Source organism: Aulonocara sp. 'chitande type north' Nkhata Bay, linkage group LG22 (assembly GCF_057382095.1).
Source record: "Aulonocara sp. 'chitande type north' Nkhata Bay isolate Kocher_YH1m ecotype deep benthic linkage group LG22, A_spYH_male_GT1.1, whole genome shotgun sequence".
Lineage (NCBI taxonomy): Eukaryota > Metazoa > Chordata > Actinopteri > Cichliformes > Cichlidae > Aulonocara > Aulonocara sp. 'chitande type north' Nkhata Bay.
In genome coordinates this window covers 15,800,388-15,817,601 of record NC_141364.1, presented here as the reverse complement: position 1 = coordinate 15,817,601, position 17,214 = coordinate 15,800,388, and the positions used below count along the sequence as shown (strand labels likewise).

Sequence of the window (17,214 nt, the reverse complement as noted above, 5' to 3'; positions counted from 1 at the left end):
AAAATGCTTTGCAGTGCATTTAACATGAGTTGAGAAAGATGCTCAGAAAGGTCTTGATCTTGAGTGTAGCTGTTAGTTTACTCTTATTAGTATTACATTGCAAAATTTTTTACCACACATGTAAATAATGAAATATTAAGGGATAACAGTGTCTAAAAAACATGTTAATAAAATGCACTAATGTCCTTCTGTATATTGTTACCTCACTTATTATCTTTAGGGAGTCTTAAGCTTTAAGCAGACTGGTTTTATCAGGCTTGATGCACATTTTCTTGCAAGTATACGAGCATCTTATTCCTTGGAAAGTAAGATTTCTGTAAAATATTAATTACATGTTAATTAGAGAATTTTCATTCTTTATTATAAAGATTTGGCAAGCATTTCCAAATCGTACTTTTTTTTTGTAAAGGAGGTATTTAGAGTATTTTTATCTGAAGAAATGATAAAACTCAATTGCACTTCAACAGAAACAGAAATCTGCACAACAACTAAGGGTGTAATTCCCCTGTAATCAAATGTAATTAATTAATTAATTTTTAAAAATTACAACTTTAAAAAATGTATTTGTATTTACATACAAATACAAATTTGAGTTGTGGATAAGTCATTTCGAATTTCGCCTAAATTCTGGGTATTTTACAGGAAAGGAGACACAAAGTACTTGAATTACTCACAGAATAATTTGTGTCTGCTTAAAAGTTAGGCGCAAATCAAAATTACTGATACACTGTGTAAGATTACTTAGAAACCACTTAAATTTAATTACAGTAATTAATTGTTGCAAATAAAAATTCAAAAATAGAATGTGTTAAAATTCCCTTTAATTACATAGAAATTACACCCATAGTTGTGAGCTGTAATATAAAGTGTTATTTAGTTTTTATACTAAAAAAATAAATAAATTGTGATCCATTGAAGCTAACAACCAGGTTTACTCCAAAGAAGCAAATATAAAAATAATTCTGTCTTTGTGACCTCGCTCGTGTTTTTGTTTGCTTGTTTTTTGTTGGAATGCATGTGACTGTTGGTGATGCAACCTGCTGGTCTGCAGTTTCAAGACATTTTTTCATGTGCCAAAAAAAATCTTTACTCAGCATCTTCAAAGCAGCTAATTTGGTTTCCCATGATGCATTGCGGTTAGACCGCTGAGAAGGAAGAGGAAAACTGGGAAAAACATTTTGTTGTGCAGAATCAGATTTCTAGCGCACACAAACGCACACGCACACGCACATGCACACACTCGGTCAAAGCTTTGGCTGTTTCCATGAAGAGAAGCCAGAGAAGGAACCTGAAACTGGTGTGTGTGTTTAACCCAGACTCATCATGTGGCAGCAGGGCCAGCTGATGGCAAGTATTTATGTGTGTGTGTGTGTGTGTGTGTGTGTGTGTGTGTGTGTGTGTGTGCGCGCATTGGTATAAAGTTGCAAGCTAAGGTCATCGCAGTTACGTAACGTGAACTGTGATGACCTGCTGCTTCTCTGGAAGGATGATGGAGGGAAATGCCGCTCAATTTAATGTCTCACATTCCTGCTATGACTGACACCTCATAGCTCGACTCTAATATCGTCAATGAAAACTAAACAAAGAGTTTTATGCACTTAATACACAAATCCACTGAAATCTTGTGTAGGAGAGTAGTCATAAATCGTTTTTTAATTTATAAATTAAATTCATAATTCACAATTTTTTTCACCCTGCTTTAGAACACACAGATATTTCAGTGGATAACAGCAGCAGCTATGAAATAACATAATCTGTTATTGGGTAATGTTATTTTTCATGAACAGCTCCACTGTTAATCAGTGCCAGTGTGATTGTTCTGGATGACATTCTTCCACCGCAGGGAGATGCTGTCCTCTGGTGGAGTACACCTAGTACCAGGTTGGACCCCATTTCTGCCTTAATCCTTTGTAGCACAGATTCATCAAGTGCTGCAAACATTCCAGAGATTTTGGTGCATATTGACACGACAGCATCAAAGTTACTGCAGATTTGTTTGGCTGCAATCCATGATGTGAATCTCCTGTTCCACCGCATCCCTTTACCAGTGCTTTACCTGATTGAGACCTGATGAATGTGGAGGCCATCTGAGCACAGCAATCAGGTGATGGAGACACTGTGGTCATAAAGCAATAGAGATGATCATCAACAATACTCAGGTAGGCTCAAGTGTTTAACCAGGAGTTAAAAGAATGTACCTAATAAAGTTGCAGGTGACTATTTCTTTTGTTAACAACAGCTACAGCCAAAGAAACAGCACTTTAATTGCAAAAAGCACCACCATCTCTGCATTTTCTTTATATAAATCATTTATTATACTAAACAAGATAAACAAGTCAGTAAAAATAGCACACACTGACTCAAAAACAAGCAATGCTGAGACAAACAAACAAGGAGAAGAAGAAGAAAATGAATTTATGATAAAGTGACTTTATGTTAGTACATAGTTTGATTGATGCATCCATTTCTTAAACATTTAACTTGCATCTACCAAGTCCTGAATTATGAGGAAGATGTGTGATCACAGCCTCTAAAGTGTAGCCTAAATTTAAATCCAGCAAATAACCTGATGTACTAGAAACAAAGCAGTGCTTTTGTTTTTCATCATTTCCTGTCATTGTGATGCTGACATAAGTCCATTTAATCATTTTTAAATTATTAACAAGTCATTAAAAGAACATCACACTGTGTACCCCTAAATGTTTATACACACACATTTATCCTATTTATGTGTCTCGAGACTTCAACCCTCTGAAAGTCTCTTTTCTTTGCTCATAACTCTTTCTGTTATTCTTCATTTTAATGTTGCAAATGTCATTTTTGAAGGCTTTCAACATTCAGTGTGACTCAATACAGACATCTTGATGAATCAGAGTCGAATGCATCCTAAAAAATCAAAGCAGTCAAATAAATGGTCTACAAAAGTACACAAAAGGAGTATTTCCATTCTAAAGCGTATGACTTAGTCACGGTAGTTTACCTACTATACAACTGTTACTATACAACTTTTTGTTTTTATTTCTAATGGAAAATTTTTAGTTTAAAAAAAGAGCGAGAAAGGGAATAAAGGGACAGGTAAAGCCTTGTTTAACTCACATGTGCAGGAATTTACAAAGAGTGTTAAAGAAGTATCCAGACAGAACGATGACTAAATAAAAAGCTTGTTTGTGAATAAAATGGGTTTTTTTTCCTCCCTAGTCAATCTGAATTTTTACATCACAAACTTTGATGAGGTGCCTCTGGAACACAAGCCAAACATCAACTCCCCACATACATAGTTTTTTTTTCTGTGTGTAATCCAGCAGCTTTTGAAACTTGAAGCAGTGTAAGTTCATTGGTTTCACAGCAAAACAAAGTCGACATGTGTCACTGTCTCCAGCTGTCTCTCTGAACTGTGCCATCACTGGTTTCCGAAACATGGCCGCCTGTCCAATCAGAGTGGTGTGCGCTGGTTGTAGAGAGGGGTGCACTTGTGAGCGTTAGTGTGGCTATGCTCTGAGCTATCGCCAGTGCCGTACCCGAGCATTTATTCAGCGAATTCCTCTCCCCTTCGATGCCACTTGTAAACCCCACCTCCCCGTCCTCCTCTCTGCCTCCCCTTCTCCTGGTCCTCCACATTCTCTTGAAGCTGTCCGTCACAAAGCAGTAAACCACTGGATCCAGGCAGCTGTTCAGGCTGCTCAAGGTCACGGTGATGTGATAGGCAAGCACATCCCTCGCCCCTTGCCCGGGAGCCTCCCCCGTCACTCTGAACTGGAAGTAAACCAGCACCTGGCGGACGTGGAAGGGTGTGAAACACACAGTGAAGACCACCAGGACGGTGGCCAAAAGCCTGATGGCACGAGTCCTCCTCACCCTGCTCTGGTGGGGCATCCCGCTGTGGCTGGAGGAGAGAAAACAGGTGACGCGTAGAGTGAAGACCACCACAGCGAGCAGGGGGAGGAGAAACTCCAGGATGGTGAGATAGAAAAGGGCAGGGAGGACCATGCAGGAGGAACTGAACTCCAAAGCTGTGGTCTAGAGAGAGAAGGAGAAAGAATTCTATCATGATTTAGCCTTTTAGCATTTTTAGCTTGTCTCAGCTTGACAGCCTTGTCAGCTCTTCTTTAGATCCTGACTGTTCTGTAAACCAAGACTCCTCCTACTTTTCTTGCAACCTCATGAAAATCATTATTTGATTAATTGACGGTCATCACTGATAAGTTTTAATACTCAGGATAATTTAAAATTGCCCCCCCCAACTAAATCTGTGTCATTAACCAATTCATAGACTAAATTATGAACTCAATTATTGCAATTAATTTATTTCTCTTTTTAGGTTTATTTTGTGGATTTATACACTGAGAGCTCATCTTGTGTGCGCTGTGTTTTTAGTGTGTCTCTTCACCTGAAAAGAGTAGGTGACCACGACTGCAATGAACCACACGGTGGCACTGACACACCTTGCCGCTCCTATGGTCCTCCATCGATGAAGGGTACTGGATGCGTGGACGACAGCGAGGTACCGATCGATACAGATGCTGAATAGAAAGCCATCAGTGAATATTGATAGAGGGGACATATTATTCCAATTTATTTTTTGATAAATTTGAATACTAGGCTTCTTTAAGGCTTCACTCCTTAAAACCCTGACTTTCTTCTGATTGGCTGCCCCTTGCCTGGCTTCCACAAACAAAAGCTTCTATCATCTCAGTCCAAGCCTGAGAGGACGGTATAAGGAAATCCATGCCAAAATGATATCACCTTGACACAAGAACTTCTGGAAATCAAGAAATTAGACCAGCCAGAAGCCAAACTCTTGGTCCACAGGGTTATCTGTGTGTGTTACCACATTGAATATGAGCATCCAACTAAAAGAATGCACATAACTAAAAATAATGAAAAGCATAACAGCTCCTCGTTATGTGACAAATGAGGTTATGACTCACCCACCTGGTCAGAAACAGGATACTACAGTACATATTGACAAAGTAGCTGAAGGTGTGGACGTATGAGCAGGCCACACAGCTCCCTCCACTGTGGTACAGAGCGATGCGAGCTGGCAGCGACAGAGCCACCAGCAGGTCAGCCACCGCCAGGTTTATGGTGTAAACCACGGAGGCTGAAGAGTGTGCAGAGGCACCGCAGAAAACGTAGAGAGCCAGGCTGTTGAGGACCACCCCAACCACCAGCATCAGACAGTTAAACACCTGCAGCAGGGAGGGATGGATCCTTAGTTTATTGGTCATGCAGATTAAATAGATTAAATTTCTTGGTAAATTTAATCTATTCAATTTATTTAGGCGGGGTCCTTGCTTTTATCTGCTTACCCTAAACAAGTGTAAAAACAACTTAAGGAACTGCACAGAAATAGCAAATGCTGGAGTGTAACATAAGATTTATTCAGCATTTGATCTTACCATCAGAAAAACCCAGACGGTGTAGAAATCTTGATACAGCTGCATGTCCAGGTGGGCTAACCTGTGCAGGTTTGTGGTCCCCCATTCCTGGTCCCAGGTGTTGCAGTTAGTTTGGTGTGAGTTGAAAAGTGACAGGAGAGGCTCAGCAGTGGAGCTGGAGCTGATGTTGGCGAGAAGGCTCTCCATTGGTTGGAAAAAATGAATGACAGGTAGGCTGGTGAGAATCAGGAAGTGAAGATGTAAAAAAAAAAGAAAAAAAGATTTACAATGTTTTACTTAAATCAATAAATACAAATAAAAGCAAATTACAATGTCTATATTATGTTATGTCAACTTTAGGGGAATAATTCCTTTACTATAGTAGTAATCTCAACTGGAAGTCCAGTCTAACATCTGCTTCCACACTTTCAAGGTATTATTCCATGACAACAATGCAAAATCCTTTAGAAAGCTAGTTATTGGAACTGGGATTGTGTTACCACACTGTTCATGTATGAATAAAACAACTGCTTGTTGTTATTTTCAGGTTAAAACCCCACAATAATAATGAAGCAAGTGGACTAAATAAAGAGAAATACAGTCACCTGGACATTTCATTAGGCACACCTGTTCAGCCGCTCATTAACATTAATATATCTAATCAGCTAATCATGTGGCAGCAACTCTCTGCATTTGAACAGCCTGTTCAGGTCAAGCTGAGCATCAGAATAGGGAAGAAAAGTGATTTGAGTGACTGGACGTGGTATGACTGTTGGTGCCAGATGAAGTAGTCTGAGTATTCCAGAAACTGCTGATCTACTGGGATTTTCCCATGCAACCATTTCAGAATGATCCAAAAGACGAGAAAATATCCAGTGAGTGGCAGTTCTAAATAAGAAAATGTCTTGCTGATGTCAGAGGCCAGGGGAAACTGACCAGACTACTTTGGGCTGATAGGAAGACAGTATCTCAAAAATACTCAAAAAGAACAAGTCAAGAGCTTTTTTTGGATGCATAACATGCTGAAGCTTGAAACAGATTGACTACAGCAACAGAAGTCCATACTGATTGCTACTCCTGTCACCAAAATTGTACAATGCTGTCTGGTCTGATTAGTCTCAGTTTCTGCTGGTAAGGTCAGGTTTGGTGTAAACAACATGAAAGCATGGATCCATCCTTTCTGCCTTGTACCAAAGGTGGTAGTGGTGATGATGTAATGGCATGGAACGAATTTTCCTGGCACACTTTTGGCCCCTTAGTACTGAAAGATGATAGTTTATTGTTTCTGACCATGTCCATTTATGACCACAGAGTACACATTGTCTGATGGCTACTTCTAGCAGGATAACAAACCAGGCAACAAAGGTCAAAACATTTCAAACTGGTTTCTTGAACATGACAGTGAGTTCACTGTACTCAGGTGTCTTCCACTATCACCGGATCTCAATCCAATAGAGCGCCTTTGAGATGTGGTGGAACAGGATGTTCACAATGATGTGCAGCTGACAAATCTGCAGCAACCGTGTGATGCTATCATGTCAATGTGGACCAAAATCTGCGAATAATGTTTTTAGTACTTTGCTAAATCCATGCCACAAAGAATTAAAACAGTTACTATTTCTTGATGCGCACCTCAAAAAATACTGTAGCACTCAAGGCATTTTTAATTTATTACTTTGTTAACGTAGTGAGGAAAATAAATCTTTCAGATTCTTGTCTTTTCTAAATGGTAAAAGCTTTTTAGGATTATGTCCAGACTCATTCTATCTACTTTTTTTTAACCTCCCCCCCCCCTCAGATTGTTCAGTAATATCAGGACTTCTTCATTACAGCCTCCCGGCAGTAATTTAAAGACGGATGCCTTAACCTTTTATCTTGGACTCAGCCTTGGATACTGTATTGTAAATAGTTCCAAACAGCTTTGTTCTCCAAACTCACACACACACACAAAGACACCCACATACGCACACTAAAAACTAAAGGAGATAGCTGTGACTTCTAGGGATGAAAACATGGCCAACATCTGCAGAACTGAATCCAGGCAGAGAGACTTTGGAAATCCCGATCCTATAAACAATGTGCTCTTGTATCGTAGAGGCAACTGCATCCATCTTCATCTCCTCCCTAAAAGGATGTGACACTCTCAACAAAGTTAAGTACACGACCGTGTGTGTTACTTCAAAGATGGAGCACAGCATTAAGATGAACCCTGCCAGCGCACGCGGCTATTTAACACACCACTGACATGTGTTGTGTTGAACATGATGTAGACTGTTGTCTTAACACAATAAACGTGATCAGTGCGACACGTCCTGTTTAAAAAAACGGCTGGACTGTGTTCACTTTCAAGGGGCTTAAAGAAGTAAAAAGACTGGCCAAAAATAGTGTTGATATTTCAAAGCCAGACGGGAACAGATAAAACAGTGTGATAAATAAGGCGTTACGACATTAGTGAATTTGTTATGTTCTGCTTAAGAACAACTGGCCAAACAAGCTATTCATTAGTTGGCCAAAACTGTTTCACCCTTAACTTGAATGTACTAACTTTTCCCAGAGCTTTGAAACTTATCACACTCATTTTCTATGGAAATAAACTTGTTGTCGTACAATCTCTGTAGTTGTTCTGAGTTCATCCAGAGCCCTTACAGGACCTTTAGCCAAGTTGGCTCAAAAGTTAGTTTCAGCTTGTTTCATCTGATGAATCACGGGGGATAAAATGATTTATTTTTCGCTCAGCAAATCTGTGGAGCTCCCCTGGCAGAGCTTGCACATCACATACAAGCAACTCAAGTCCTTTAAGAAGCAGCCTGGATTTGAGTCTGCCCATCATTCATCTTCTCCATCACACTTTCTTTTCTACTCTGAACTGTCCCTGTTAATGCGTTTCTAAAAGCCCCAAATTAAATCTCACAAAAAGTGTTTATTTAGTCTTGACTGTTCGACATCAGAAAAAACATACATTGAAAATATCATCCTTTACTTTAATGAAAGTAATTTTATAAAAGTCTTAAATAATGTCATATTTTACTCAGCAGATCCTCTCATTTTGGCCAAAAGTGTCTTTCCTTATAAAAACCAGAGACGGATGAGCTCCCACTGGATAACATGTGCCGCTGAGAGAGGTCTTTCCACTCTTCATCATCATAAGACAGTTAGATAAAACATGACTGTCAGCCTGGATTTTAAAAAAGAAAAAAAACCTCTCCAAACAGCTATCTTCTTTGAAACTTCATAGTTATGGTAAAATATGTGACAAAATTATTATATAAAAGATAAACCAGTGAATGACTCTGAAGCCTGCAAATGTTTTTTAACATTGTGTTAATCATTGCTGCCCAGCACCTGCAGACTTTACAGATGCAGATGTGCATTTGCTTCTTAGATTCACTTTTAAATGAAATGATTAGAACATACTAATCATATCTAAATCTATAGGGGCTGCCTTTGAGCTAAACCCTCACAAGTTAAATTCAGGCATTTTAAACTTTACATTATGCACTCTTAAAAAAATGAAAGCTCCTTTTTGTGTACAATTTCCAATGGAAAAAAAAAAACAGTAATATGCATGTACCAGAGGGAAAGTACTGTACTGTGATCTCCAGGAGGACAAATGTACACAAGGAACCTTAAAACTGCTGCTCAGAAAATGAGGCAAAGTAATGCAGACTATTGTCCTTCTGATCGTTAGGTACAAAAACCATAACCAGAAAAAAACAAATAAGGTCAAATAATGATGACTGAATGGATTAAACGTACCTGAAGAAGAGAAAAAGTGGTGAAAACAAATCCTCATGCAGTAGACTTGTGCAAAAGTCCTTGTTGTCCGATTATATAAATTAAGAGCTCCTCAGTTGCTTTTCATTTCATACTTTTATCTTCTCTTCATTTCGTCCATCCTTTGTTCTTTCAGTAATTTGCTAAAAAGGTAAGGAAAGAATAGGCCCAGAGAGTCAGATGTGGAGCTCTGGGGCGGAGAGCGTCCTCCAATGGAAAGTAAAGTTCAACAGGCGGACCTCCTCTTTCCATCATCTCTTTCATATCACGTATTACAGAAAATGTAATGAAGATGTGTCAAAAATGTTAACTTCTTTCATTTTCTTTCTTGTCATTCCCCATCTTCCTCCACCTTTCTGTTTTGTCTCATAATATCTCCCATTTTCCACCTCTTTAGTTTGAGCTCTCGTCAAATAGGACATCTTCTAATATATTTCATCTGAAACAGGGATTTGGAAAGGCAATGCAAAGACAAGGCTTGAGCGTCCGAGGTGTCGAAAAGCAGAAGAGGAACACATACTTGGATGGATAACAGTTGGATTGGGAATAACAAGAAAAGAGTAAGTGGCTGGCAGGCTAAAAGGAAGAGGAAAAATTAGAAAGAGCTGGCCGGAAGACTGCTCTGTCTCTGTGGGACAAAAACAAAAGGCAGTTTCAAAATCGTTTATTTAAAGCTGTCTCCAGGGTGGTCCCACTTGGACAGCGTTAGAGAGAAAAAATATACGTTTGTCTCTGTGTAAATACATGATTCAATTAGAGAAGTAAAGAGCAAAATAAAAGCGTAAAGCATACAACAGCATAAACTGTTTCTGTAGATGTTTTTATGAAGCTGCCAGCCTGTGAACCCGTGAACCAACACACACTTATAAAAATGGGAGAGGACACCTTCATAGTGAAAGATAGATAAAAAGTAGAGAAGGGATCACTTTACATTTGTTTCACCACAAAGAAGCATCACCTAAACACACAGGAGGATAAACAGCTGTAACATCTGTCCCATTGAATATGTTTGCAGTTGTGTGGCTAACATCAAAACGTCAAATAAAGTCCTGTGGCAGTAATACCGGTGAAAAAAACCATAGGCGTCAGTTCTTATGAAGCTAAAAGGAGACTTCGCTGTTGGTGATGTCATTATACAAAGTGCCTGGTTAATGTTTGATTGAATGTTTCTTGGCTTGTTTAAATATTTGAAATCTTTGCCAAATGTTTAAACTGTTGGAGACGGAGGAAGGATGTCGCGCTTGACACTTTGGCGGAATTTAGAGGGTGGAAAGAGTGCTTAATTTAAGTTGTGCATAGGAAATCTATTTCTAGAAACCTTTGGGGTAGATGTATTAGGGAATTAAGGGGCACTCCAGCACTTAAACTTAAACTCTGACAAAATTGGAAATGTCAGAGGAATTATCTGGGCTTGCAGACAAGGGTAAGTCTGCAGGCATTTAGCAAGCAGAGAGGAGCTAAAACCTCATGGGAAAAACAAACATATTTTGTTAGGCTGAGAGGGATTTATTTTAGCTTTCAGTAGGTCTTCTGTTCAGAAGTACTGAAATAGCCCTGTTACAGATTTTAGCAGGTGGCAGAGAGCTTGGAGAGGTGGGCATATGCACTGGAGAGAAAATGAATGAAAGACAGTAAAAGCAAAAATAGAATAGAATAGAATAGAATAGTCATTGTAAATGTAAGACTAAATACATGTGCATGAACGAGAGGGAGACGGGGGAACACTGAAGGTGAAAGGAGTAGAGGTAGTGAAGATGTATGAGTTTAAATAGTCGGAGTCAGCTATCCAAAGAAAAAGACACTGCATGAGAGAGTTGAACGCGAGCGTGCAGGCAGGCTGAAAATAAGATTCAGGGGTGATTTGTAACTGTGGAGGTGGCGGAGTTGAAGATGTTAAGATTTAAATGGGGGGTGACCAGGATGCAAGATTGAGGTGAACAGCTGAGGTTAGATAAAGATGGAGCTGTCTTATAAGCAAACTTCAAAAAGATGATTTCATTTTCTAGAACTGGAGTTAAATAAGATAGGATGGTGGCTGGACTAGACTCTATCTGCCTTTTTAGGTCTGTGGGGCTAATGTATTAGTCAGAAAAAGCAGAGGATATGGCCGTCAGATGAATGCTCTTTAAGGTAGGATTCAAAGGCAGTCTCATGGTTCAATGATATGTTACATTATGGACTGATAATGTCCTGATATCTACTGCAGGACCCAATGATAATTAAAACATCATTTGAATTGAATTGAATTTTTGAATTGAAATTTTTATTTCAGTCAACAACAACAGATTATAATTTTACATTTAGAATCATTACTTCAGTATTAAGTTTAGAAACTCATTAAATCCTAAAACATGATGTTTGCCTAAAACAGGGATGTCAACATCAATGTCAACCCACTTTTCTGTCAGTGTAAGGAAATAGCCGAAATAAATAAAGAGTAGCTACACTATTATCAGATCAACATGAATAATCTTGGTCTCTATGGACAGGTAAGATGTCAGATAATATTATTAAGCATCTGGGTCGCTGTGACTGGTACTGTACCTGAGTAAATTCTGATGCACCAAAAACAAAACAAAACAAAAAAACATTCAGAAAGAAAAGAAAAGAAAGTGAAAGAAAGACCATTATTGCTGTGTGACACAGCAAGTTTAGGAATAAATCCGATACCAAGTAAATACAAGGTTAGTATTGCTGATACCAATACTTTCAACCCATAAAGCCAGTTTATTTAGGGGAGAGCGTTTATGAGATAAATCAATTTGAATTTGCAATTCCTGAACACATTTTAATGATGTGATGAGTGATGAGTTAACACAGCTAAACACACCTTTCAGCTTTTCGTGTAATTTGAAACAGGGGTTTTGGGGGGTCTTAGACTTGTCTTTAAAGCACTTTGGGTCAACTTCTGTTGTTTCAATGTGCTACAGGCTATAAATAAAACAGATTTAAGACAAAGACATGACAAAAAGGTTCATACATTTTTTCATAGTGCATAGAGGTATACTTTTATAATTAGGTGGGCTACATACTGAACTTAAGATGATTAAAGCAAAGTATCAGTCCCATTGTGCTAGTGTCATTCTGATGCCAATATTTAGTTGGTATTGAAACTATTAATATTTGGATGGATCCTCCCACCTCTACAGACCATAGGAAACTCCAGTAGATCAAGGGTGCCTTGTTTAATGCTGCATCATCCCTCTACAGGAACTGTACAGGTAATATCCTGACAGCTGTAATGGAGGATCAGAGCTGTGCGGCCCTACTTGGTTACGGAAGCTATGTGTGAAAGCTCATCTCTCTAAACTAAAGAGAAGTCTTAAAATTCTTTGGAGACGCGCATATGGATCTGGCTGCAGGCGGTGAGAATCGGGCAGCTCAAGATATTTTGAATTAGTTTATGATTAGGGAGTTTTTATTATATCATGCATTCAGTAACTGAAATAAAAATCATCAAGCGTGAAAGCTGTTTTGGTTATTTCGGCGACTTCTAGACGACATTATGTTAAACACTTGTGCTTTAAGCTTACACTGTTACCACGGCGACCGAGAAGCGTCAGCATTTATTAACCGGCATGAACAACGTCAGATGATTTTCGTTCCCCAGCAACACCAAAATAAAAACGAGACATCCGCTGCCTTCTTTCTGTTTTCACACCGTGTGGGAATATTCGACCACTCAGTGAAACGGATTTCTCATTTTTCTTCTGAGTGACAACGTGGTAGTTTCTGTTGGCGGAACGGTTTATATTCTAGCACACGGAACCAGAAAAGTTGGAGGCGGAAATTAAACCTGTAAATAAACGTATAGCTTTAGTTAGAAGCGGTTACAGTATGTGCACATTGATTCTCTGCTGAGCCCAAAGAAGATGTTTAAAAACACATTCCAGAGCGGTTTTTTGTCTATTTTATATAGTATCGGCAGCAAACCTCTTCAGATATGGGACAAAAAGGTAAGCAGCCGCTCAGAACGGAAGCAGGGAGCTGTATGTTGGCTTAGCGAGCGGGGCTAAAACTGGCTAGCATCATGTGCACTCACGTCGCTTTTAAACTTCGCACTGTTTTATGGCTGTGGACGTTTTCTAGATGCACTTTAAATTCACGACGCGCAGTTCTTGTTGATTACTTGTAGAAGCAACATGATACAGGGTAGCCATGGAGGCAGTGCTGCTAAGTTGCTAACCTGAGTCACACATCAGTAATTGAAGTTACATTCGCTTGATTGAGTCATTGGTACCATTCACACGGTTTTACGGGCTAATGTGCTAAACAGGAGTTGTTACTGGTCAGATCCATTCAAGTATGAGCTTTGCAGTCCTCTCTGCATGGCCATCTATGCAGTGGTGACAAATGATCTGAGACATGAGATATCCATCCATCCATCCATCCATCCATTCATTTTCTGCCGCGTATCCAAGTCCAGGTTGCAAGAAGGCACTCTAAGTAGATAGACTCAGACTTTGCATTCCCCATCACCTTGTCCGGGCGTACACGGAGGCGTTCCCAAACTCACCCAAGAGACATAATCTCTCCAGCGTGTCTGAGCTCCTCACCCTAGCTCTGAGGGAATATTTCTGCTGCTTGTATCCGCGATTCTATTCTCTTGAGCGACTGGTAAATTGACAGTTTCCCTTAATGCTAAGCTCTCTCTTCACGGTCTGCATCATTGCACACGCCACACCACTCCATCTGTCAGTCTCCTGTCTCTCCTTTCCCATAAGCAAGATCCAGAGATATTTGAACTCCTCTGAAGCAACAACTGATCTCTAACCCGGAGGTCGGGCGGCACCACCCAGTGGTGTCTCCAAACGTCTGTAATTCATTTCAATTCAATTTTATATAGCACCAAATAACAACAACAGTTGACTTGAGGTGCCTCGAATTATAATGTAAGGTACCTACAGTAATGCAGAGAAAACCCCAACAGTGAGATGACCCCCTATCTGCAAGGACTTAGCGATAGTTGGATAGAAAAACTCAAAGCTTGAAAAGCAAGTATTAGGTTCAGTGCTTTGTGGATTGGGCAGCGATCAGGGGTGGGGGTCCTGGCAGTCCCAATCCCTGGTTGATGAATCTGACTTTAGATATGAGACATGCCTTCTTCATTCATTAGTTTTGCTTCGATATCCCACATCTGATTCAGGGGGGTTTACAGTTGGTACGCCATACAGCACTCTAAACGCTCTGGGAAACATTCTAATTTCTCCATTGAAAATAAGGGAACAAATCTATTTCTGGGTTTTCACAGGTGAGGAACGGTCACATAAAGAGAGTCACGGACAATGACATACATTCGAATGTGCTGGAGATTGAGGGAACAAATGTCAGGTGAGTTTGTCTGTTTATTTATTAATCAAAGGTCAACTTTACTTTCAGTTCTACGATATGTACAGGATATGTAAACTGAAAATTATAATAATATACACAATTATATAATTATATACACTATTACAGTCCTGGCATATTTAACATGATATTCTTTTTTCATAATATGTCTTTGTGTTCTGTTTGAAGTATGTGTACATTAATGTATCATGTAGATGCTAGGCATAGTAATTAGATTTACTTTCTTTAATATTTTTGTCGTGTTAAATAACTGAAATAAATCTATTATTTAAGTCTCGCCCATCCTAGCTTCATCAACTCTGTCCTCCCTACAGCACCACCTACATAACATGCCCTGCAGACCCCAAGAAGACCCTGGGGATCAAACTTCCCTTTTTGGTCATGATCATTAAGAACCTCAAGAAGTATTTCACCTTTGAGGTCCAGGTAGAGACATTTAAATGCTTTGTGATTGGCTAACATACAGTCTGGGAATCTACCATAGACCTGGTGCTACGTGTGTCTCAAATCTCCCTCTCAGGTTCTGGACGATAAAAACGTTCGCCGGCGGTTTCGAGCGAGTAACTATCAGAGCACGACGAGGGTGAAGCCCTTCATCTGCACCATGCCCATGAGGCTCGATGACGGCTGGAACCAGATTCAGTTCAACCTGTCCGACTTCACCAGGAGGGCTTATGGAACCAATTACACAGAGACGCTACGTGTACAGGTTAGTGCACACATGAGGAACCTCTGAGTCTTTCCTGTTTCTCTATAGTAAGAATTTGGCACAATATTCCTTTTTCTCTTTTTAACATCTGCTCTGTTTCCCCCCTCAGATTCATGCTAACTGTCGGATAAGGAGGGTGTATTTCTCCGACAGACTGTACTCTGAGGATGAGCTTCCAGCTGAGTTTAAACTCTACCTGCCTGTCCAGAATCAGAAGGCCAAGGTTAGTACATCTCTCCATATACGTGAACGCTAATACAGTGTTACATTTAAAAAGTTACCATTTCAGCTCTCAGTCTGTAAAAATGTTGTGTAGAAGTTCAACACTTGTCTGCCTGTGTCTTGCAGCAGTAGAGCTTCTTGCGGTGTGCAGCCCCCCCGATGTGACTTGGAGTTTTAGTTGTGACAACATTATGCAGATTCAGTGAGACATTTAGTTTTGACTTTTTCGTGAGTCTCTGCACATTCAAGTCTGGTCTGATGTTTCCTTGCACTGCTGTAAAAAGATAATTGAATAAATAATAAAAGTCCACCATGTCCATTATTCTGGGGTTTTTCCAGTTTGCCACCATCCTGTGCATTCTAAACAATATTTATGAATGTTGACCACCTTATGCCCTCATCTATATTTCCTTCTGACACAATGCAGAATCCCTTTATTTTTTCTTTCTTGTACTAGAGGTATGAATATCAGCAGAAAGACTTAGTTTCAATGAATCGTTGTTGCTATTAAAGCTATAACACTTGACAAGAACAAAATATGATCTTTACCTCTGGTCCTTTAAACAAATAAGATCCTGACACTTGCTTGTATCTGATTTTAATCCTGTTATTTTACATGGCAGTAGTTTTATATTTGCTAAAAGGTTTCTCAGATTTGGCTCTCTATTATAGAAATATGTTTAGATGCTGTGATGATTGTGACATTTATTTTGATTAGGCTAACTACTTCTAGCCCAATTCCATAACCACACCTGTTCATTTACAATATTAATAATTACAATATTAGATTTTGTATTAAATGCCTACCGGTGGTTTCTTCACAAAATAAATATAAAAACAGAATGTGTGCTTAGATAAAAGCCTTTATGTGAACATTATCAAGCGCTAGTCTGTTTGTTTTAGGCAGGCTTTTTCTGCTTGATCTGCTTCATTTTGCTTCTTCTGTGTTTTATTCAGGTGTATTTATTACCTATGCTGTTTATTACCAGGTTGTAATAAAGTGTTTTGGGAAAAAAAATATCTTCAGGTTTTCTGTTACCACCTCAACCGAGTTGTTTATGGATCGGTTCCCTGGCTACACAAAATACAATGAATATATGTGTATGTGTGTGTACACACACACACACACACACACACACACACACACACACACACACACACACTTTTTATAAAGATTCATACAATAATTATTTCCTCAAATTAAGCGGGGAGGGGTTCACCCGGAACTAGTATAAGGGAAACGAAAACCCGTAAACAAACGAATCAAGTGCAATAGCAACCAGCGATATGCGTAGCAACTGCTTGAAGGGTCTCAAAGTGCGTAATGTCTATGGAGTGAGCTCAAGGATGTTTAAAAACACCTCACAGTGCGCGTTTTGTCTCTTATAGAGCATCGGTACCAAACCTTTTCAAATATGGAACTAAAAGGTAAGCAGCGGGTGTAGAGGGTGTATTTTTCCCGACAGACTGTGAGCATGAGCTTCCAGCTGAGCAGTTTTGAGCAGATGGATGGATGGATCAAAAGACAGCATCACAGGGTCTCTGCTAATAATGCTGCTTGCTTTTAAGTTTATAAAGAATGATTACCACAACTGCTTTTGATGTGCTATAACATTAAGTACAGGATTTAGGATAATCATCTTATTTGTCAAAAACCGAAGGAGGCACACTACTTGTTTAAGTCTTTACCAACTGAAAACCTACTAGAAGTTGGCCTAGAAGCCCTTTTCATTTCTGCCATATTTCAGGCCTGCTTATAGAACAAAATGGGTTTGCATCAGA

At 39.4% G+C, this 17,214-nt stretch overlaps 2 protein-coding genes across 2 annotated transcripts; one reads left to right on the top strand and one right to left on the bottom strand.

Annotated features, from left to right (window-relative positions):
• Positions 1-2,401: 2,401 nt before the first annotated feature.
• LOC147303886 (G protein-coupled receptor 20) lies at positions 2,402-5,869 on the bottom strand. Its single transcript, XM_086280521.1, has 4 exons — positions 5,400-5,869; positions 4,933-5,189; positions 4,388-4,520; positions 2,402-4,017 (listed from the first exon to the last, which is right to left on the bottom strand). The coding sequence occupies exons 1-4, from the start codon at positions 5,583-5,585 to the stop codon at positions 3,367-3,369; spliced, it is 1,227 nt and encodes a 408-aa protein (XP_086136647.1). The 5' UTR covers positions 5,586-5,869; the 3' UTR covers positions 2,402-3,366.
• Positions 5,870-12,728: 6,859 nt separating this feature from the next.
• Positions 12,729-16,450, top strand: cfap20 (cilia and flagella associated protein 20). The gene is made up of 6 exons (XM_086280915.1): positions 12,729-13,108; positions 14,404-14,483; positions 14,816-14,927; positions 15,022-15,210; positions 15,320-15,433; positions 15,559-16,450. Exons 1-6 carry the CDS (start codon positions 13,025-13,027, stop codon positions 15,562-15,564), a joined length of 585 nt encoding a protein of 194 aa, XP_086137041.1. The 5' UTR covers positions 12,729-13,024; the 3' UTR covers positions 15,565-16,450.
• The last annotated feature ends 764 nt before the right edge of the window (positions 16,451-17,214 follow it).

Bases quoted from the DNA above. Each gene is read 5' to 3' on its own strand.
- LOC147303886 (XM_086280521.1), bottom strand. From the start codon at position 5,585: ATGGAGAGCCTTCTCGCCAACATCAGCTCCAGCTCCACTGCTGAGCCT. The intron at 4,521-4,932 runs GTGGGTGAGTCA...CTTTCTATTCAG, and splicing joins AGTATCCTGTTTCTGACCAG to CATCTGTATCGATCGGTACC. The intron at 4,018-4,387 runs GTGAAGAGACAC...TTCTCTCTCTAG, and splicing joins TGGTCACCTACTCTTTTCAG to ACCACAGCTTTGGAGTTCAG.
- cfap20 (XM_086280915.1), top strand. From the start codon at position 13,025: ATGTTTAAAAACACATTCCAGAGCGGTTTTTTGTCTATTTTATATAGT. The intron at 14,484-14,815 runs GTGAGTTTGTCT...TCCTCCCTACAG, and splicing joins ATTGAGGGAACAAATGTCAG to CACCACCTACATAACATGCC. The intron at 14,928-15,021 runs GTAGAGACATTT...TCTCCCTCTCAG, and splicing joins ATTTCACCTTTGAGGTCCAG to GTTCTGGACGATAAAAACGT.